Source organism: Halichoerus grypus, chromosome 7 (genome assembly GCF_964656455.1).
Source record: "Halichoerus grypus chromosome 7, mHalGry1.hap1.1, whole genome shotgun sequence".
In the NCBI taxonomy this organism is placed as follows: domain Eukaryota; kingdom Metazoa; phylum Chordata; class Mammalia; order Carnivora; family Phocidae; genus Halichoerus; species Halichoerus grypus.
Genome location: NC_135718.1, coordinates 110,902,013 through 110,924,833, shown reverse-complemented (window position 1 = coordinate 110,924,833; position 22,821 = coordinate 110,902,013). Strand labels below are relative to the sequence as shown.

The window sequence follows — 22,821 nt, the reverse complement described above, 5'->3', positions numbered from 1 at the left end:
TCAAAAACATCACAAAAGGCTTAACAACTGGGGACTTTGACTTAACTGGAAAGACAAGTGTGTAAAATGGGTGTGAAACTGAGATAGGTTAATGGTGTGTCTGAGGAGTATTTGGACCCACAGAAACATTCCCTTACCACCAGATCACTATCCACTGATCCAGCAGGAGAGGGGCAATAAGTTTTCTACAGAAAATGAACCAGAGCTGTGTGAGACTTGGGATACCAGGCATAGTAGAGGGGGCCCCATAATTATGGTGAGATGACTGGTCCGTTCCAACATAAAGTCCCCAGAATGCTGGTGGTGTAGTTTGCGATGATTTTGCTATCAAAAACTATGTTCTGGGAAATTCTTGGTGGTAGAAAATGGAAATGAAGCTGGAAGTGCTTTCTGCATCTGCATAGATAATTATCGAGTATAAAGTATACTGGTTTAAAGGGTTTCAGATAGAAAATGTACAGTAGACCGACCAGTGGTTAACCATAATTTTGTAATCTGTACCAGAATTTTCTGTGGGACTGCCTTTGGTCAAGTTTACAATTAAACTTTTTATTAAAAGATTTTATTTATTTATTATAGAGAGCAGGGGCAGAGGCAGAGGGAGAAGCAGACTCCCTGCTGAGCAGAGAGCCTGATGTGGGGCTCGATCCCAGGACACTGGGATCATGACCTGAGCTGAAGGCAGTCGCTTAACCGACTGAGCCACCCAGGCGCCCTAAACTTTTATGTACGCATTTCCTTTACTAAAGACAGATCACCAAGTGGCTAAAAGCAAGGGCACTTAGGTGAGCCTGATATTGGATCCTGGCTCTTTCACTTGCCAGTTTTAGAATGGCATTGGATAAATTAATCTTGCTTAGCCTTGCTATAAATTATAGGATATAATCTATGTGAAAACAACACTGTGTCGTTCTAAGTCTCATACAAATAATAAGTTATTGCAATTAATATGCCACTACCTAGGAAGTGTTTTGACTTGGCAAATTTTATTCTCTGGCCTACATGATCTAAAATTCTCATCCCATTTCAAAATGGCATAAAGTAGGTTGAAGAGGTTTGCAGTTTGGGCATTTCAAATATACAGTTTACTCACATTTTAAAGTTAACGGTTTTGTCTCTTCAGAGCTGGTAAAGGATCTTTGGGCTAGAAGAGGGGTTCTTTTCTGGGTGGGGAAAGGGTGGCAGCAAAGAAAGGGCTCATATGGCTGTGGATGACAAGGCCTTATAGATAAATGTATAAATGTAGACACTTTTTTTTTTTTTTTTAAGATGTTCAGCCTTTGTAACCTCTTGTGGGCTTTGTGAATTCCCTAATGAGGGAAAGTCAGTCTGTGTGGAGACTAAAATTGTGAGGTGTTCACTTTTCAACCTCCCCTGTAGCTTTAAGGCTGAGATACTGGAAACAGTTTGCTCTTGTGAATTGGCTGAATTTGCTATGTTGCTGTGTCTTTCAAGCAGGAGTAGAGATGCTGGTCAGGAAACAGGAGCATTCTTTCTTTTCTTTTTTAAGATTTTATTTGAGAGAAAGCGAGCACAAGCAGGGTGAACAGCAGAGGGAGAGGGAGAAGCAGGGAGCCCAATGCGGGGCTCCATCTCAGGATCCCGGGATCATGACCTGAGCCGAAGGCAGACGCTTAACTGGCTGAGCCACCCAGGTGCCCCAAACAGGAGTACTTTGAAAATTGGAGTAAGAATTTTGGAAAGGTTTAGATGAATGACTATCCTAAATCTTAAACTCCACTGAGCCTCACTTAAAATGGAAGAAAGCCCTTGGATGTCTGCTGCTTTGGCAGATGACCTCTAACCTCACTAATTTACGGATTTCCCTTGGAAGAAGCACCCCATCTGCTGTATCCTTACAGTCCTTTACTGCCTGCAGGATATAATTAGAGTCAGATCCCAGCATGTCCTTGGGAACAAGTACAGAGTGTGACCTGAAAAAAATGCTGTTCTGTTCAAATATACTAATGATATGTGGAGTATACCTGTGTAAATAGGTTATGTTGGATCTTGTAGGAACGTAATTTTAAATTGGGTTAAATTATTGATATGAATACACTTTTACCAGAAATTTTGGCTCAATTTGTCAGCTTGAACAGCAGGATGTCACTCTGTTTACTTGGTTGAAAGAAAAACTCAGCACTGGCTCATCTAAATTGAAGGTAAGATGCTAGAAATTCTTTGATATAATGTAGAGAAAGGAAATCAAAGACTTAGAGGAATGTTGGAGAGGATGTATTATTAGGTGATCTGCTCACCCACTGTCTCACTATAGATCTTATGAGAGCCTGGTCAACTTTTTACATAGGCATTGGGAAATACAGTGGTGAGCAGAGCATCCTTGAAAAGCTTTATAGGATGTCGATTGGCCGGGGATGCTGTGGAAGATGCTTCTGTTGCAATGGCCCTCCTCATTCAGTGGGCATTGCCCAGGCAGCACTGTGTCAGAAACCTAGTTCCCTTAGCTGCTAGACCAGAAAGGTGGACATAATTTTAGTTACTATAATAGGCAGTAAGACTGACAGGATGATCAGTATAGTCTGACAGGGAGTTTTTTGGCCTTGGCTAATTGATTATGTGAATCAAAGGGCCAGTGATCCTGTTTGACTTATATAACTGAAAACTACAGGTCTAACCTGAGCCACTATGTTTTTAAATTATTTTTTAAAAATATTTAAATTCAATTAAAATATAATGTATTACTAGTTTCAGAGGTAGAGGTCAGTGATTCATCAGTCTTTTGTAATACCCAGTGGTCATTACATCACGTGCCCTCCTTAATGTCATCACCCAGTTACCCCATCCCCCCCACCTCCCCCTCCAGCAACCCTCAGTTTGTTTCCTATGATTAAGAGTCTCTTAAGGTTTGTCTCCCTTTCTGATTTTGTCTTGTTTTATTTTTTCCTCTCTTCCCCTATGATGCTGTTTCTTAAATTTCATGAGATCATATGATCATTGTCTTTCTCTGATTGACTTATTTTGCTTAGCATAATACCCTCTAGTTCCATCCATGTCATTGCAAATGGCAAGATTCATTTTTTTTGATGGCTGAGTAGTAGTCCATTGTGTGTGTGTGTGTATACACACACTATTCCATTGTGTGTGTGTATATATATATACATACACACACACACCCCCCACATCTTTTTTTTTTTTTTAAGATTTGTCAGAGGGAGAGAGAGCAAGCACAAGCAGGGGGAGCGGCAGGCAGAGGGAGAAGCAGGCTCCCCGTGTAGCAAGGAGCCTGATGCTGGACTTAATCACAGGATGCTGGGATCATGACCTGAGCCGAAGGCAGACGCTTAACTGACTGAGCCACCCAGGCGTCCCCATACCACATCTTCTTTATCCATTTATCTGTCGCTGGACATCTGGAGCCATTATATTAGTCATGATCCCTTAGCAATTCCCAGGCCTGATTTAATTCATATTCCCAGAGCCCTTTGGTAAAGGACCCTGCCATAACATCACAAAGATGTAATACTTATCTTCCTCTTAGCCTTCTCCAAAGTAACTTGTGGCCATTTACCAGAACAATAATGCACTGAGGAAAGAGATTCCTAGGCCTTTGGGATTACTAAACTGGTCTCCACTTCTGCTTTCTGGAAACCAGAACATCATCATACATTTATTCAGAGTGGAGTCTGACTGAACTCAAGTGATAAATGGAGTTTTAATGCAATTCCACCACGTTGGCTCCCAAACCCATTTCTTCTTTCCTTCTCCTACTGTATCCCAAGTGTATGGTTAGGGTAGTAATGTAAGCAACTAGCAACACACTGGTTTCTTGATGGTAGAGTAAAAACTGGTTTCTTGTGTTAATCAAATTTTAATGGAGGGATACATTCATGTTACTTTACAATGCAGTCAACATTTGTGTGTCCCAAACTAATACAGTTGTTATGGAAAGGAACAAGGTGCTAATGTGACATTATTTGGAATTTTAAAATGATTTCCTCTGTAGGTTGATACGTTACCTTAATAGAGTTCTTAACTACTTCCCACCATACCTTCTTTGGAAAATTTGCCTGTGTATGTGAAATTAATACATATATTTTAAATAACAGTAATTAATAATTTTGATATCAAATTAGGCTCCTGGCATAAAACCCAACTTTATCACTGATCAAAATGTTATGCTGATAGGCATTTAGCAAACTTTGAGACTGATATTCAATTTAACAATATGTACTAAATCAGATGGTCCACGTGGTTTGAATTCTGGATTTATAGTAATTTTTAACTATATAAACCAAAGTAACTAGTAACTTTTATTTCTTCTTGTGCTCATTTGTGAGTAATAATTTGAATTGGCAGGAATTAGTTTTTTTATGGTCATTATAGAAACTAACTTGCGCTTCACCTATTCCTTTAATAAAACATGATTCTGTTAATGGGAGAAAAGAAGAAATATCCTGCTAGAACTATGCTGTAATAACAGTTTTTTTTTATTTCTGCTAATACACTATGTTAACCTCTCTCCCTGGATTTTTTTTTTTTTTAAAGATTTTATTTATTTATTTGAGAGAGAATGAGAGAGAGCACATGAGAGAGGGGAGGGTCAGTGGGAGAAGCAGACTCCCTGCCGAGCAGGGAGCCCGAGGCGGGACTTGAGCCAGGGACTCCAGGATCATGACCTGAGCTGAAGGCAGTAGCCCAACCAACTGAGCCACCCAGGCGCCCCACTCCCTGGATTTTTGTGTATGTCATGGGTGTGGTTTTTTTTTTTAAGATTTTATTTATCTGAAAGAGAGTGAGCAAGCATGAGCAGGACGGCAGGCAGAGGGAGAGGGAGAAGCAGGCTCCCAGCTGAGCAGGGAGCCTGATGTGGGGCTTGGCCCCAGGACCCTGGGATCACGACCTGAGCCAAAGGCAGACGCTTAACCGACTGAGCCACCCAGGCATCCTTGCTTTTTTTCTTACATAGTGTATTAAGACCTTTCAGTTCTAACTCCCTCTTCCATCCCCCCAGCCAATAATACTTGTAAAAAGTTACTTCCTCTAAGAAATACTTAAGGGTAGGGGCGCCTGGGTGGCTCAGTTGGTTAAGCGACTGCCTTCGGCTCAGGTCATGATCCTGGAGTCCCGGGATTGAGTCCCACATCGGGCTCCCTGCTCAGCAGGGAGTCTGCTTCTCCCTCTGACCCTCCCCCCTCTCATGCTCTCTGTATCTCATTCTCTCTCTCAAATAAATAAATAAAATCTTAAAAAAAAAAAAAAAAAAAAAAAAAAAGAAATACTTAAGGGTAAATAGGGATTAAGTCCTTGAGAAAAATCTAAACTTTATACCAAGTCCTTTTATCCAAACTCTTACATTCAAATGAAGCAAGAACAATATTTATTAAATGGAGTTTCTACTAATTTTCATAGTCATGTTAGCCTGGGCTACTTACACAAAAAATAATTGAGCACATACACACACCGAAAACAAAACAAATCTATCCCTCCCCACCCCCACAAAAATCCTCACTTCAAAAGCTCATACGCTGATAAGTTTTACTTCTGAGAGGTAGCACAACCAAGCAAATGAATATTGTACGTGCATTAACTGAGGCACTTGAGATCACCCAATTTAATTTACAGTAAAAACTTCAGAATTTCAGTGCTTATGAACAATTATTATATTAGAACAGTGGTCTCAATTTACTCTGACAAACTCTTAACTCTGACTTGAGTCATCTAGACCTAACTTATAAGAAAAATGTATTTCTATCTCAGGCAAGTATTTAAATTCTCAAAAGCTAGTAGTAAGTTAGAATGTGGAAAGAAGTATGATTTCTTAAAATTGGGAACACATTTTAGCTTCGTAATTGTGAAACAGCATTAGTGATGTGAAAGGACATTGTTCTATTCAGGGTCATTTCATATGTAAAAGGCTTCTGGCTTCATTTTGTGTGCTACAAACAGAAAAAGATGAATCACCTTAAGTAGACATGTGATTAAGAACAGTAAAGGATGGCTTCCATAACAGACATAAAATTCCAAACACTTTGCAAGTGAAAGTTTTCTGCATTACTAAATGGTAGGGTGATCTCAGTCATAAACCTGGCTTCATATGAAATGTTTTCATTAAAATTTTAAGTTTTCTTTACAGTAAGAAAAACCTGGAAAGCATAGCTCCCAAACTAAGTTAGAGACTGCTATTTTTCTGAATGAAAACAGCACTGTTTTTTTTACACCACTGAATTAAAAGAATAGAAAAAGAACTACAGTTGGTATAGAGATTAGGCCATCTATAGAGACATCTGAGTAACTCTTCTCTACATTTACCATCTTCTGCAACTGTTTGCTTCTGCTTTGTCATTCACTGACATTTCAACCCTGTCAGCTACTGTATCTTCGGACGCTGACTGGACATGGCCCTCCGACTGTCCTCCAGTATAGGTAGGGGTGCTGTACTTCAAAAGGATGGACTTAAACTGCATCAGAGGTGCATCTGTACGAACACCCATTGGGTCAAAATGAGTCCGGCTTACTCGAAAGCCTGCTTGAGAAAGATAGCACAAAAACTTTTTCAACCTGCAGCAAGGAAAGGAAAGGAAAAAATGAGATTCTGTATCTTATTTAAATCACAGTGTCATTAAAGTATGAAATACACATTTTGCCATTCACTGGCTGTCTTACTTTGGCATATTCATTCCTTTAATGCTGTGTCTGTGGATGTTGTAATAAAAGGGAGGATGTTCAGTACTGACATCAGTCTTTTGCCTTTTGGCTAAAGTTGTGATTGTTTCATTACCTTTTCTCTTTCCTGAAACATACACATATACACAAAATCAGATATAGTACCTTTATAATGACTCTTTTTGGCCCGATATTTTTTATCCTGAAAGGTTTAAATGTTGATCAGTCTTAGAATAATAATTTTAGAGCTACAGAACAATTCATAGAGATTAGTCTAATTCCCTTAATCTATATATAAAAAAGGCTCAGAGACTTTAAAGATTTTAAAACTTAGGTTTTACCTTACTCTAAAAAGGATTTAAGACACCTTTGCTGAAGGTGAGCGGCCTGGCTGAAGTTATACAATAAACAAGTAAAATGATGCTCTTAAATCTAATGCTTTTTGCAATGTACCATAACCTTTTCCCTCCAACAGAGAAATTAAGTAGAAGAAATCATTTTAGGTGATTTGAATGTTAGAAAACTAGCTGAAGATGCCAATTGAACATTACTCTTGGAAAGAGCATATAGTAGTTATTAAACCATATATATTTTTTTAAAGATTTATTGGAGAGAGAGAGAGAGAGCAGGGGGAGGGGCTGAGAGAGAATCTCAAGCAGACTTCATGCTGAGTGTGGAGCCTGACATGGGGCTCGATCTCATGACCCTGAGATGATGACCTGAGCCGAAACCAAGAGTCAGACACTCAAACCACTGAGCCATCCCGGCGCCCCTAAACCATATACTATCAAAAGGAGTTGAAGTTTTCTTTTTTTTAAAAGATTTTATTTATTTGACAGAGAGCGAGAGCAGGGACACAAGCAGGGGGAGTAGGAAAGGGAGAAGCAGGTTTCCTGCTGAGCAGGGAGACCCATGCGGGGCTTGATCCCAGGATCCCGGGATCATGACCTGAGCTGAAGGCAGACACTTAATGACTGAGCCACCCAGGCGCCCCAGGAGTTGAAGTTTTCTTGTCTTCAAATATCAACTCTAAAATGTTGAGCAACTATTAAAAATTACAGCTTATAATTCTATTCCTCTGCTCTTTCAATTTGGAGGGTACCTGGGTGGCTCAGTCGGTCAAGTGTCTGCCTTCCACTCAGGTCATGATTTCAGGGTCTTGGGATGGAGCCCCATGTCGCTTGTGACCCCCCCCAAAAATAAAAAAAAGTCTTAAAAAAAAACCCCATTAAAGTCCAAGTTGTCTTTTAATAATTTTTTAAAATTTGCTTATTTTAGAGAGATTGCACAAGCGGGAGGAGCAGAGACAGAGAGAATCTCAAGTTGACTTCATGCTGAGCACAGAGCCTGACGTGGCACTTGATCTCATGACCCTGAAATCATGACCTCAGCTGGAACCAAGAGTCAGATGCCTAACTGACTGTGCCACCCAGAAGCCCCTAAGTTGTCTTTTATTTTTTTAAGATTTTATTGATTTGACAGACACAGCGAGAGAGGGAACACAAGCAGGGAGGAGAGGGAGAAGCAGGCCTCCCGCTGAGCAGGGAGCCCAACGTGGGGCTCGATCCCAGGACCCTGGGATCATGACCTGAGCCGAAGGCAGACGCCTAACGACTGAGCCACCCAGGCGCCCCCTAAGTTGTCTTTTAAAAAGCAAAACAAATGGGGCGCCTGAGTGGCTCAGTCATTAAGCGACTGCCTTCGGCTCAGGTCATGATCCCAGGGTCCTGGGATCGAGCCCCACGTTGGGCTCCCCGCTCTGCGGGAGGCCTGCCTTCTCCCTCTCCCACTCCCCTGGCTTGTGTGTTCCCTCTCTCACTGTGTCTCTCTGTCAAATAAATAAATAAATAAATAATTAAAAAAAAGCGCGAAACAAAACCTTAGACATTAAGGCACTGACATTTTATATAAATTTTAAAATCCTTTTGAAAGGAAATTTGCAATGCCTAATATAACCGTATTTTAAAGTGTACATACACACATCTGAAATTATAAGGCCATACAATACAGTAAATTCTTATGGCTAGGGAACAGGGTCGTCTAGTTAATTAATGGAATTATTATAAATCACATGTTGAGGGACACTTGGTTTGCTCAGTCAGTTAAGCATCTGCCTTCGGCTCAGGTCATGATCTCCAGGTCATGGGATCGAGCCCAGCATCAGGCTTCCTGCTCAGCGGGGAGTCTGCTGCTCTCTCTCTCTCCCTCTGCTCGTTCTCTCAAACAAACAACTAAATACATAAATAAAATCTTAAAAATAATAAATCATATGCTGATGAGAAAGTTTAAAGAATTAGAATAAAACAATCTTTATAGCTATCAAATATAATTTGGTTTTAGTTTTGTTCACATGGTTCTTCAAGGTCTTAAAGTTCTTTCAAGGGGATCACCATATATTAGAGACGTGAACAGATACATGTTAATAGAAATTGTGAACAGTGCAAAGGCCAGATAAACAAGTTTTACTGTAATTATATTGTCCGTATAATGAAAAAGCATTTTAGAGTCGGCCACCAAAGCAACCTCTTCTCTTCCTACCCTTTTACTACCTGTGTTTTTGCACTGATAAATACATATTTACATATATACACACACATACATACCTTGTGCAGTGTAATTATCTGTTGTGGTATCATCTGTAGTTTTAATAAACACACCATATTCTTCTAAAATAAAACGGGAATAACAAAATATTTTACAGGATAACATTAAGAACAATTCAAAGTTTAAAAGCTTATTAAATTCTATAAATTCTATCCACATTGCTTTTATGAAATATGAGATTCTGTGTAAAAAGATTGTAAGAATTTTTTTTTAACCATCTAACAATAACTGCTGCTTCTAATGACTTATGAGAATACTAGAATGTCTAATAGTTCCACCCTTGTATCAACAGCCCGATAAAACTACAAAAGCCTATTTATACTAAAGAAAATAAAGGACAAAAAACAGCTTTAATGAGTAGTAAGTGTAAACAGCCTCCGTGTCTCAATGGATATTATGAAAATTTTTGGCCACACTACTCTCAATTACCTACGGTTTCTCTTTCTAGAAAGCAGATATAGGGTAATAAAATCACAACAGACTTTGTTTTTTTAATCTAAAATTAGGGGAAAAAATATATATATGTATCTTAATAAAATTGTTAATTCATTCAGGCCCTGAATATAAATTAGTCACCTTGCTTGTTGAGATTTGAAGGTGCATGAACTGAAAACTGACTTTGAGGAGTACACTCTGATTCAAAGATTAATGTCTTTATTAGGGTCTGAATGTCATCTAAACCATGGTGAAAAGATTCAAATAGCATTCTTTTGAGGAATCCAGTATTGAAAAGGGAACTTGACCTGAAAAAAAGAAAATATAGAGAACTGGGTATGAGAAATGTCTATTAAAAAAGTATAATTTAACTACAGCTAAGATATATAATTATAGGATGGAGTAAATGCTGAAATTAAAAAAATTTGATTTAATTTAAAATTATTTTCTATTTTCCCACTCTTTTTATCATGTTAGTTCTCTAATGGGATTATTCATGGAAATTTCATTCAAAGTAAATCAACAAAAGAATTCATTGAACCCTCATATACAGTGTAAGGTATATAGCCCTGGGGTACATGGGGACGTGGAGGATATACCAAAGTATAAAATACAGTGTTTGCCCTATAAAAGCCTACAAATCTAGATAGGCACATAGTGTGATACAGAAGTTTTCATAAAGCATATTCCTGTCAGTAAAATCTTAATCCAATGTGTACATGTAGGGTGGGGTGGGCAGGAGTAGATATAGGAGAATGAGATGTTGTAATGGTGATTTTGTTAAAAACATGGCACAAGGGTAAGTCTGATACGCTTCCCATTTGAGAATCGCAGGTATAATGGACAGAATATGAAATTCCAAGTCAGATAAAACCTGGATTCTCATCCTGGCTCCACCACTTCTACCCTATGTAATCTTGAGTAATTAGCTTTTGAGTCTCTTATTCCTCATCATAAAATAGAAAAACTTCTCACACTTGTTATGGGAATTAATGAGATAGCACACATAAAATCATTAGTCCAAAGTATATCCTCAATGAAAGATATTATTAGGCTAGCAAATATATATGAAAGGATATATGATTTTAAAGTGTCAAACGAATGATCAATGTAAGATTTACTAAAATGGAATTTCGAGATAATTTTGGGTTAAAGCACTAAAGAGAGACTTCAAGAAACACTGTTTGTTTGTTTTTAAAGATTTTATTTATTTGACAGAGAGACCCAGCGAGAGAGGGAACACAAGCAGGGGGAGTAGAAGAGGGAGAAGCAGACTTCCTGCCGAGCAGGGAGCCCGAAGCGGGGCTGGAGCCCGATGCGGGGCTCGATCCCAGGACCCTGGGATCATGACCTGAGCCAAAGGCAGACGCTTAACGACTGAGCCACCCAGGGGCCCCAAGGAACACAATTTTAATTGGAACTGGAGAAAGAAGAGACTGCATGAGAGTAAAGACATGAACAATGGTTCTGAGTGAGGAAATCCTATGACATGGCTTACAACTCAGTGCTGGAATCAAAAAACCTGAGTTCTGGCCTTGCCTGTACTACTAATTTTGGGGGGTCAGTTTCAGCCAGCACTTAAAAAAACTGCCATAATCTTCTCATCTGTAAAATGAGGGAGGTGGGCTAGATCTTCCGTCTGGATCCAGCAACTTGTTACTCTTAATTTCCCCAGTTCTGAGATCAGGAGATTAAGAACAACATGTAGCAGGTGCTATAGGAAAGGTTAAGTCATTCTTAGTTTAAGAATATGTACATGAGATAAAAATAAAATAATGGGAATCAGTACAAACATTTACCATTTGAGTTAATTTTTAGGTTTAGTAGATGACTAAACCTTGAACTTATAAACAAGGTAGAAATCTGCAATGATTCTTGTCACAGTATTGTTAGGAATCTCAAATTTCTATCGGACTCTCTAGTAACAACCTAAAAGTAAGGATTCTGATTAAAAACAATTCAACTTTAAGTCACTAAAACCACAATAGCTAGTTTACTAATGATGCAAAAAACACATTAAATATTTGCAGCTGAGTCCCTTTGCAGCTGAGTCCCATCTAAATAGCTTTACCTAAAACAAAGGCAGACTTTTACTTTCACAAGCCCTTCTCACTTAAAACTAATTTCTTGAAGACCTCTTGTATTAGTTGACTCTTCTATAAAAAGTTATGGTGATTACTTCATAATCACACCCTAGTTCTACAAACTGTCAACTGAAAAAAGTCTCATTCTTACTATTCAGAAATGAATTATCTAGTTTGCAGATCAGCCAGGCTTCTCTTTGATCCCATGGTCTCTTAGCACTATTGCAAACTTGTGAGAATAATGGTATAGAAAAATCTGAAAACAAAAAACACCTCAGGTTCATAGGGGTAGAAGAGTCCTAATTATTTGACTAGACTTAAAAATTAAATTGAAATTTGCTTGTCTTTTACTACACATAATCAAAAATCAGCAATCAAATCAATATAGAAATCAATTTTGGATACAGATCTTCCTCAACCTACGATGGAATTATGTAAACCCAGGTAAGTTGAAAATAAATTGAAAATGCATTTAATAGGGCGCCTGGGTGGCTCCATCAGTTAAGCATCTGCCTTCAGCTTGGGTCATGATCCCAGCCAGGCTCCTGGGATGGAGCCCCGCATTGGGCTCCTTGCTCAGCGGGGAGCCTGCTTCTCCCTCTCCCTCTGCCCCTCCTCCCTGCTTGTGCGCACTCTCTCTCTCAAATAAAAATCTTAAAAAAAAAATGTATTTAATAGACTAACTTACTGAACATCATAGCCTAGCCTAACCCACCTTAAACATGCTCAGAAAACACTTTCATTACCAAACAGTTGGCAAAGTCATCTAGCACAAAGCCTATTTTATAATAAAGTATTGACTAGTTCATGTAATTTACTGAATATTATACTGAAAGTGAAAAACTAAATGGTTGTAAGTGTACTGGTTGTTGACCCTCCTGACTGTGTGACTGGCTTGCTGTTACTGCCCAATATCATGAGAGAAGACTATTGCATTTTGCTAGCTTAGGAAAAGATCAAAATTCAAAATCTGAAATACACTTTCTGTTGAATGTGTACTGCCTCTGCACCACTATAAAGTCGAAAAATCCCAAGTTGGGGACCATCTTATATTATTATGTTTAAGCACATACCATAGTGGTCCAAGTTCTATCGCTGTCTTTCCAGGCATGCTTCCATGACAGTTACAGGGCAGCTGTCTATATGGGTTTTCTGTGAAAATATTATAAAAAGAAATCAAAGGAGAAATGACAATGTAAATAGTAATTGTTATATTTATAATAATTTGCAGCCACTACATAATGAGGATCTACTATGTGCCAGGTATTATGCTAAGTATTTTATATGCATTTAAAAAATTTAATCCTTACAACTCTCTGAAGCAGATGCTGTTAAAATCTCAATTATCCAGATCAGAGAATTAAAGCTTAAGAGAAGTCACAGAAATCCATGTCAAATGGCTTATTAGAGGCATAACTTTTACTAGCTTTTAGTCACTATGGTACATGAAATAATTTAAGTAGGAGAAAATCTTTAGAAGTCCACAAGATATCCATTTAAAATCACCTGATGGGGGTATAATTTACATGCAATAAAATGTATGCATGTTATGTGAAAAGGTTGATGAGTTTTTAAGAAATGTATATAGCCATGTAACCAACATCCCATCAAAATAAAGACATTTCTCATTAGTTACTTATTCTGCAAAGGGGAAGAAAACAAATTACTCCCTAGGCTTGATTCATATTCAGCCTAGATATATAAATATATCTAATATAGGCTAGAAGAATCTTAATTCAGTTTAAAAGATCAGTGAGAGGCCTGATACAATCCCAAGGAAATTGAGGAAATACTACCATTATTCTTACTTTCCAAAATGGGGCAATATCCTACTACGGACTGTTTGGTTCACTAAGCCCTAGAACAGTTATTTTAAATCACACTCTCTGACTAACTTCCCTCAGGCCATTCTTGGGTTATTATTCACTTTCTTGAAATGGCCTGATCTGATCAATCAGTCCTAGATATATCCAGAACTCAGAATTATGGTGGTAGGGATATAGGTCTACATAGCCTATTGCTATTGGACATCACTGTTATTCAATGTAATTAAGTGGGATAATGCACAGATGTGAGATCTTATTTTAGATTTACTTGAAGGCTTCTTCCTTCACTGTTTTTACTAGATCTACTTTTCAGTATTATTTAACTATAAGCCTTAAAGAAGGGTGAGGCTATCATTAATATTAGATTTGTTAAGAACTATGTTCCTCCAACATTATGTGAATATATTCAAGAAGTCTTCCCTGGAACCATTAAATAAGTACATTATAATACTATAGTATTACCCAAATTAGGGCAATTTATATTTATAGTTCTGTCAGAGTTACACCCACTTACCACAGGTAGGCAGCACACACATGAATTTTTATTAGTCGGTTTCTTGATGTATTTACAAAATGCTCCCATCATATCAATGTATGTCTTTTCCCAAGCCCCTTGACTAGGATTTCTCAGTGCTAGGCCAGCAATAGCAAATTCCCTCTTTGACAGGTCAGGACTATCATTTCAAGTTACCAGTAGCAAAAAATGAAGGGGTAAAGAAAGAAAACTAGTATGTCCATGTCATCGGTATATAGGCTATGAAGACAATTCCAGATGAGGAATTAAAAAATAATTCGGAGACTTCTATTTAAATGCAATGGATTGAACATGTACTTTATCTCTGCTATCTCTTAAAGCATTACAATGAGAACAAAGGAATGAAAGTCAAACCCAAGGATAAATAAAATGGGAGCAGAGGTAACAGAAGATGATAAGAGATGTCAATAAAATTTTAGAAGTGGAAATAAGGTACACAAGGGGATAACTGATTTAGCAGGCCAGACAATGCTAAAGCTAAGCCTGAAATGGGCAGACAGGCTACCAATAAAACAGCAAGCCCAATAGTTCTGGGACCCCAGAAAGACCTGAGAATGGAAGGTACTGATCATCTTAAAAGACGGGTATAGGGCAGTTGTGCAAAAAAGAGGTCTGGCTAAAAATTTTTAAGGGGTCTTATTAAGACCCCTAGATTTCCTTCTTTAATACACACAATCAGACTTCTGTGCTTCCTCATTCCAAAAAAATGAAGTTAATCTTGGGTAAGGCTGAACCATGGAGGACCTGGAACCAGAAGCATCAGTCACAGTTGAGAATAAGATTTATGAAAAGAGAGGGATTAAGTAAAAGACATCATAAATGGTAAGACCTTCCAAGTCTCCTTCCGCAATACGGTTCCTAGAAAACTGATGGAAGATTCAAAGATTTCTCTAGAAAAACTTACCAATCCAAGAGAAAAGACCTAATACATTTCATTTTCATCTGGGGGATCCCCTAGTGAAAAGGCAGACTGGTGCCTTCTCATTACAGTAAAATCTATCCGTCTATAAGCCCTGACTCCAGTGCTTCCAAAAAATTCAGTGTGGACAACCAAAGACCATTAGACATTTGAGATCTGCCATGACAGAGAACAAAATTACAACACAGAAAGAGGAATTGTTAGGAAACAGAAGAACTAAAACAACAAAATAACAGAAACAACAATACAAAAAACTAAAAAAAATCTATCCTCCCTTAAATAAAAATATACCCAACTATAACCAATATTCTTAGACAGCTAAGATTAGATTTTGTATCTCTGAAACAAGAATAGGACACTATTAAAAAAAGAAACAACGAGAAAATATGAAGTAACAAAAACACAAAATACGACAAATTTAAAAAGGAAAGTTGGAAAATAACAATCAGGGAAATCTATAAAGTAGAACCAAACGCCAAAGAAATGAAAAGACTGTCCAAATCGGGGCCATATTCCACTATGGACTGTTCAGTTCACTTAAGCCCCAGAACAGTTATTTTAAATCACACTCTCCCACTAACTTCCCTCAGGCCATTCTTAGGTTATCATTCACTTTCTTCGATTTCCACTACTGGGTATTTACCCAAAGAATATAAAAACACTAATTTGAAAAGATACATGCACCCTTATACTTATTGCAGCATTACTTACAATAGACAAGATATGGAAGCAACCTAAGTGTCTATCAATAGATGAATGGGTAAGGAAAATGTGGTATTTATATATATGCACACATAATGGAACATTATGCAGCCATAAAAAGGATTAGATTGTACCATTTAAGACAACAAGGATGGACCTAGAGGGTATTATACTAAGTGAAATAAGTCAGACTGAGAAAGACAAATACCATATGATTCCACTCAAGTGGAATCTAAAAAAAAAAAAAAAAAATTAAACCCCCACAAATAAACAAAAAGTAGAATCAGACCTATAAATATAGAGAAAAACTGATGTTTGCCAGAGGGAAGGGGAGATGGGTGAAGGGGAGAGGGAGATATAGGCCTCCAGTTATGGAATGAGTAAGTCATGGGAATAAAAGGCCTAGCACAAGAAATACAATCAATGGTATTATAATAGTGATGTAATGGGACAGATGGTAGCTGTACTTGTGGCATAATGTATAAATTTGTCAAAATCAGTAAGTTGTACACCTAAAACTAATATAACATTGTGTGTCAACTATACTCAAAAAAGAAAAATTGAAAAAAAAAAAGGTGATACATATATAATAGAATATTATTCAGCCATGAAAAAGAGGGAAACCCTGCAATTTGTGACAACATGAATGAATCTTAAGGGCATTATACTAACAAAATAAATCAGACAGAGAAAGAAATACTTTATGATCTCACTTATATGTGAAATCTAAAAAAGCTGAACTCACAGAAACAGAGTAGATTGGTATTTGCCCAGACCTGGGGGTGGGGGAAACAAAGAGATGTTGGTAAAAGGCTATAAACTTTCAGTTATAAGATGATGTGGGGATCTAATAATGTACAGTGTGGTGACTATAATTAACAATGTTAGACTGTATAATTGAAATTTACTAAGAGAGTAGATCTTAAATGTTCTCATCACACACACACACAGGTAACTGTGAGGTGATGAAAGTGTTAACTAATCTTATTGTGGTAGTCAGTTCACTATACATGTACGTGAAATCAATGATATGCGTTGTACACCTTAAAGTTACGCAGTTTTTGTCAATTATATCTGAATAAAGCTGGTAAAAAAAAAAACGTAAGTTCCAAAGGAAGGACCTTACCTCTGAAAGAAAAGATAGAAGAGTTAAGAGAAAAAATTTCCCAGGTTGGGAAGGTGGAAACAAGAGGACCCTAAGCTCACCTTGTCCCATGGATATAATTAGATAACACTCACATCATCATAAACAACCCAGAAAACAACCTGAAGACTGACAGAACAAACTCCACAACTAAAGGTAGAGAAGAGACCACATTGAAGAGGGTGGGAAGGGCAGAGATGTGGTGGAAAGCAAAACAGACAGCATCCTCATCTGCCGTGGGGAGGGAGCCACTGGGGTGGAAACGGGAGAGAACCAGATTAACATACCTGGGAGCCCACAGAGCGAAGACAGATACCCGTAAATTTGGCTCTGAAAGGGAGAGGGGCTGAATTTCATGAGTTCTCACAACCAGTGGGGCTGAAAGCCTGGCATTTTAAAAATCAGTAGGCTCAGTTCTGGGAGAGCCTGGAGGGCAACAGGAAGCTAAGACCCTGCCCTTAAAGAGACAGCATGACAAAGAGCCCACAGCCATTCAGCAGAGAGGCAGCAATTTGAAAAATGCCTGGGACAGAGGGGACAGAGAGTAGTTTACTCATTTCAGCTCATGTCCTAGAGGGACAGGGATGGATGAGGGACTTCTCTAGAAACAAATGAGCTGGCAGGCACTATCTCCCTGCCCTGCCCCCCAGCATAAACACATGGCCACCTGTGGAAACCAGTGACATTCACTACCTAACTTGCTTACACCAAACCCCACCCCCTCCAGCGGAGCCTGCCTCAGTCCCAGGGCTGCAGGCACCCTCCCCAAGAAGACCACACAAACCTTGCCAACACCTGGTCTCCTGACCTGTGTGTTTTGCGGGGCCTCAGTCCAAGTGGCAGTGGCTGCGGCAGGCCCTCTGGAAGCCAGGTGTACCTTGTTAAAACTGTGTGTCCCACCCACACAGCCCCCAGTCCCTGCAGGTCTCATTCTGCAAGCAGACTGCCGCACATCTTATTAAAACCTCACAGCCCACCCTGGTTGAGGATGAAACACTGCCCATAACAGACAAAGAGAACCTCTGCAGACAACTGGACTGAAGGAAAAAGGGCCAGGACACCACAGCAGGGCACACAACACACACAGGTGTGTGCCAGGTTCTGGTGAACAGGGGACACTACATTGCAGGGCACTATAGGACCTCTTCTTCATAAGTCCACTACTTTCAAGAGCAGGAGATGTAGCTGACTTTCCTAATACACACAAACAGACACAGAGTGCTACACAAAATGAGAAGACAGAGGAGTATGTCCCAAATAAAAGAAGAGGACAAAACCACAGCAAGACATCTGCACAAAACAGATATAAGTAATATGCTTCACAGAGAATGAAAAATAATGATCAAGATATTCACTGGTATTGAGAAAAGAGTGAAGGACATCAGTGAGATCCTTAACAAAGAGATAAAAAAAGAACCAATCAGAAATGAGGGACACAATGAGTGAAATAAAAAATACACTGGATGGCTAGAGTAAACAAAGGAAGGAATTAGTGACTTGGAAAACAGAGTAATGGAAAGTAATCAAGCTCAATCAAGCTGGTGAGAAAAAAAATTATACAAATGAGAATAGACTTAGGGAACTCAGCAACTCCATCAAGTGTAATAACATTCACATTATAGGGATCCCAGAAGAAGGAGAGAAAAAGGGGAAGGAAATTTATTTGAGAAATAATAGCTGAAAACTTCCCTAATCTGGAGAAGATACCAGATATCCAGATCCAGGAGGCACAGAGATTTGCCCAAGAAAATCAACCCAAGAAGGTCCACATGAATACACGTAGTAGTGATAAAGAGAGAATTTTAGAAGCAGTAAGAGCAAAGAAGAAAGTTACATACAAAGGAAACCCCATAAGGTTATCAGTGGCTTTTTCAGCAGAAACTCTGCAGGCCAGAAGAGAGTGGCATGACATATTCAAAGTACTGAAAGGAAAAAATCTGCAGCCATGAACTCTATTCAGCAAGGCTACCATTCAGTATAGAAGGACAGATAGAGTTTCTCAGATAAACAAAAGCTGAAGGAGTTCATGACTACTGAGCCAGCCCTACAAGAAATGTTAAAAGGACTGTAAGTAAGAATAAGAGATGTAGGAAACACAAAAGCAGTAAAAATAAGTATATCTGTAAAAATCAGTCAAGGGATTCACAAAATAAAATATAAAATACGATACTATATACCTAAAATAGTGGAGGGAGAGGAGTAAAGAATGGGTTCAAACTTAAATGACCATCAACTTAATATAGACTGCTATATGCAGAAGACGTTATATACTAATCTAATGGTAACCACACATCAAAAACCACTAATAGATATGGAAAGAATAAAGAGAAAGGAATCCAAATATATCACTAAAGAAAGACAGCAAACTATGAAAAAGATCAAGAGAAGGACCAGAGAAGTACAAAACAACCACAAAAGAAGTACCAACATGGCAATAAATACATAATCAGTAATTACTTTCAATGTAAATGGACTGAATTTTCCAATCAAAAGAAACAGGGTAACGGAACAAATTAAAAAAAAACAACAAGATCCATCTATATGCTGCCTACAAGAGACTCATTTCAGACCTAAAGATACATGCCAATTGAAAGTGAGGGGATGGAGAAACATTTATCATATAAATGGATGTCAAAAGAAAGCTGGTGTAGCAATATTGTATTGAACAAAATAGACTTTAAAACAAAGACTATAACAAGAAACAAAGAATACTATATAATAATAAAGGGGACAATCCAAAAAGAAGACACAACAATTATAAATATTTATGTACCCGACATGGGAGTACCCAAATATATAAAACAGTTAATAACAAACATAAAGGAACTAATTGATAGTAATACAATAATAGTAAGAGACTTCAACATCCCACTTACATCAATGGACAGATCATACAAACAAAATATTAGGAAACCGAATCCAAATCCAACAATACATTCAAAACATCATTCATGATGATCAAGTGGGATTTATTCCCAGTATTGCAAGGGTGATTCAATATTCACAAATCAATCAATATGATACATCAACAAAAGAAAAGATAAAAACCATATGATCATTTCAATAGATGCAGAAAAAGCAACTGACAAAGTATAGCATCCATTCATTATAAAAACCCTCAACACAATAGGTTTAGAGGGAATGTACCTCAACATAATAAAGGCCTTATATGAAAAACCCATAGCTAACACCATACCCAGTGGGGAAAAACTGATAGCTTTCCCCTAAGGTCAAGAACAAAACAAGGATATCAGCTCTTGCCACCTTCATTCAACAGAGTACTGGAATTCCTAGCCACAGCAATCAGACAACAAAAAGAAATAAAAGGCATTAGAATTGGTAAGGAAGAAGTCAAACTTTCACTGTTTGCAGATGACATGATGCTATATATAGAAAACCCTAAAAATTCCACCAAAAACTGATAGAACTGATAAATGAATTCAGTAAGGTTACAGGATACAAAATCAATGTACAGAAATCTGTTGCATTTCTATACACTAATAATGCAGGAGAAAGGGAAATTAAGAAAATGATCCCATTGGGGCACCTGGGTGGCTCAGTGGATTAAGCGTCCAACTCTTGATTTTGGCTCAGGTCATGATCTCAGGATCATGAAATTGAGCCCCATCTCAGGCTCTGTACTGGGCGTGGAGCCTACTTAAGAGTCTCTCTTTCTCTCTCCCTCTGTCCCTCCCCTGCTCTCTCTCTCTAAAAAAAAGAAAGAAAGAAAGAAAAAGAAAGAAAGAAAGAAAGAAAGAAAGAAAGAAAGAAAGAAAGAAAGAAAGAAAGAAAGAAAGAAAGAAAGAAAAAAAAGGAAGGAAGGGAGGGAGGGAGGGAGGGAGGAAGGGAAGAAAAACAATCCCATTTACAGTTGCACTAAAAGTAATAAAATACCTAGGAATAAACTTAACCAAAGAAGTGAAGAACCTGTACTCCGAAAAATATAAAAGACTGATGAAAGAAATTGAAGATGACATAAAGTGGAAAGGCATTCCATGCTCATGGACTGGAAGAACAAATATTGTTAAAATGTCCATACTATCCAAAGCAATCTACAGATTAAATGCAATCCCTATCAAAATACCAACAACATAATTTTTACAGAACTAGAACAATCCTAAAATTTGTATGGAACCACAAAAGATCCTGAGTAGCCAAAACAATCTTGAAAGAGAAAAACAAAACCAGAGGTATCACAATTCCAGATTTCAATTGTTATTACAAAGCTGTAGTAATCAAAACAGTATGGTATTGACACAAAAACAGACACACAGATCAATGGAACAGAATAGAAAGCCCAGAAATAAACCCACAATTACACAGTCAATTAATCTTTGACAAAGGAGGCAAGAATATGTAATGGGAAAAAGAGTCTCTTCAACAAATGGTGTTGGAAAAACTGGATAGCTACATGGAAAAGAATGAAACTGGTCCACCTTCTTACATCACACACAAAAATAAACTTAAAATGGATTAAGGACTTAAATGTGAGACAGGAAACCATAAAAATCCTAGAAGAGAGCGTAGGCAGTAATTTCTCTGAAATTGGTCGTAACAACATCCTTCTAGATATGTCTGTCTCCTGAGGCAAGGGAAACAAAAGCAAAAATAAACTCCTGGACTACATCAAAATAAAAAGCTTCAAACAGGGTTGCTGGAGTGGTGGGGAGTGGGAGGGATGGGGTGGCTGGGTGACAGACATTTGGGAGGGTATGTGCTATGGTGAGCGCTGTGCATTGTGTCAGACTGATGAATCACAGACCCGTACCTCTGAAACAAATAATACATTATATGTTTAAAAAAAAAAAAAAAGAAGATAGTAGGAAGGGAAAAATGAAGGGGGGGAAATTGGAGGGGGAGACAAACCATGAGAGACTATGGACTCTGAGAGGGGAAGGGGGGTGGGGAGATGGGTTAGCCTGGTGATGGGTATTAAAGAGGGCACATATTGAATGGAGCACTGGGTGTTATATGCAAACAATGAATCATGGAACACTACATCAAAAACTAATGATGTAATGTATGGTGACTATCATAACAAAATAAAAAAAAATTAAAAATAAAAATAAAAATAAAAAGTTTGTGCACAGCAAAGGAAACAACCAATAAAACAAAAAGATAATCTACTGAGTGGGGGAAGATATGTATAAATGATAAATCCAATAAAGGGTTAGTAACCAAAATATAGAAAGAACTTATATAACTCAACACCAAAACCCCCCAAATAACTCCCCCCAAATTAGCGGAAGACTTGACAGACCTTTCTCCAAAGAAGACATACACATGGCCAATAGACACATGAAAATATGCTCAACGTCACTCAGAGAAATGCAGATCAAAACCACAATGAGATAACACCTCACACCTGTTAGAATGGCTAAAATAAAAAACTCAAGAAACAACAAGTGTGGGTGAGGATGTGGAGAAAAAGGAACCCTTGTGCACTGTTGGTGGGAATGCAAACTGGTACAGCCACTATGGAAAATAGCATGGAGGTTCCTCAAAAAATTAAAAATAGAGCTACCCTATGTTCACCCTACAATCCAGTAATCGCACTACTGGGCATCTACCCAAAGGATATGAAAACACTAATTTGAAGGGATATATGCACCCCTATGTTTACTGCAGCATTATTTATAATAGCCAAACTATGGAAACAGCCCAAGTGTCCACTGATAGATGAATGGATAAAGAAGATGTGGTAAACACACAAACACATGCAAGAATATTATTCAGCCGTAAGAATGAAATCTCACTATTTGCAACCTGTATGGATTTAGAGAGTATAATTCTGAAGGAAATAAGCTAGTCAGAGAAAGACAAATATCATATGATTTCACTCATATGTGGAATTTAAGAAACAAATGAACAAAGGAAGAAAAAAAGACAAACCAAAAAACAGAATCTTAACTATAGAGAACAAACAGATGGTTACCAGAGGGAAGGTG

The 22,821-nt window shown here is 38.1% G+C and overlaps 1 protein-coding gene across 2 annotated transcripts in view; it reads right to left on the bottom strand.

Annotated features, from left to right (window-relative positions):
* Window positions 1–5,321: 5,321 nt before the first annotated feature.
* TRMT1L (tRNA methyltransferase 1L) overlaps window positions 5,322–22,821 on the bottom strand; it is a 53,283-nt gene continuing 35,783 nt past the window's right edge. For both annotated transcript variants that reach the window (XM_036070067.2, XM_078078052.1), the window contains exons 11-15: window positions 12,821–12,899; window positions 9,805–9,971; window positions 9,228–9,290; window positions 6,625–6,751; window positions 5,322–6,519 (exon numbers count right to left, since the gene is read on the bottom strand). In XM_036070067.2, the coding sequence (XP_035925960.1) occupies window positions 6,267–6,519; window positions 6,625–6,751; window positions 9,228–9,290; window positions 9,805–9,971; window positions 12,821–12,899 (689 nt within the window). In that variant the 3' untranslated portion in view covers window positions 5,322–6,266. The remainder of the gene's footprint in view (window positions 6,520–6,624; window positions 6,752–9,227; window positions 9,291–9,804; window positions 9,972–12,820; window positions 12,900–22,821) is intronic.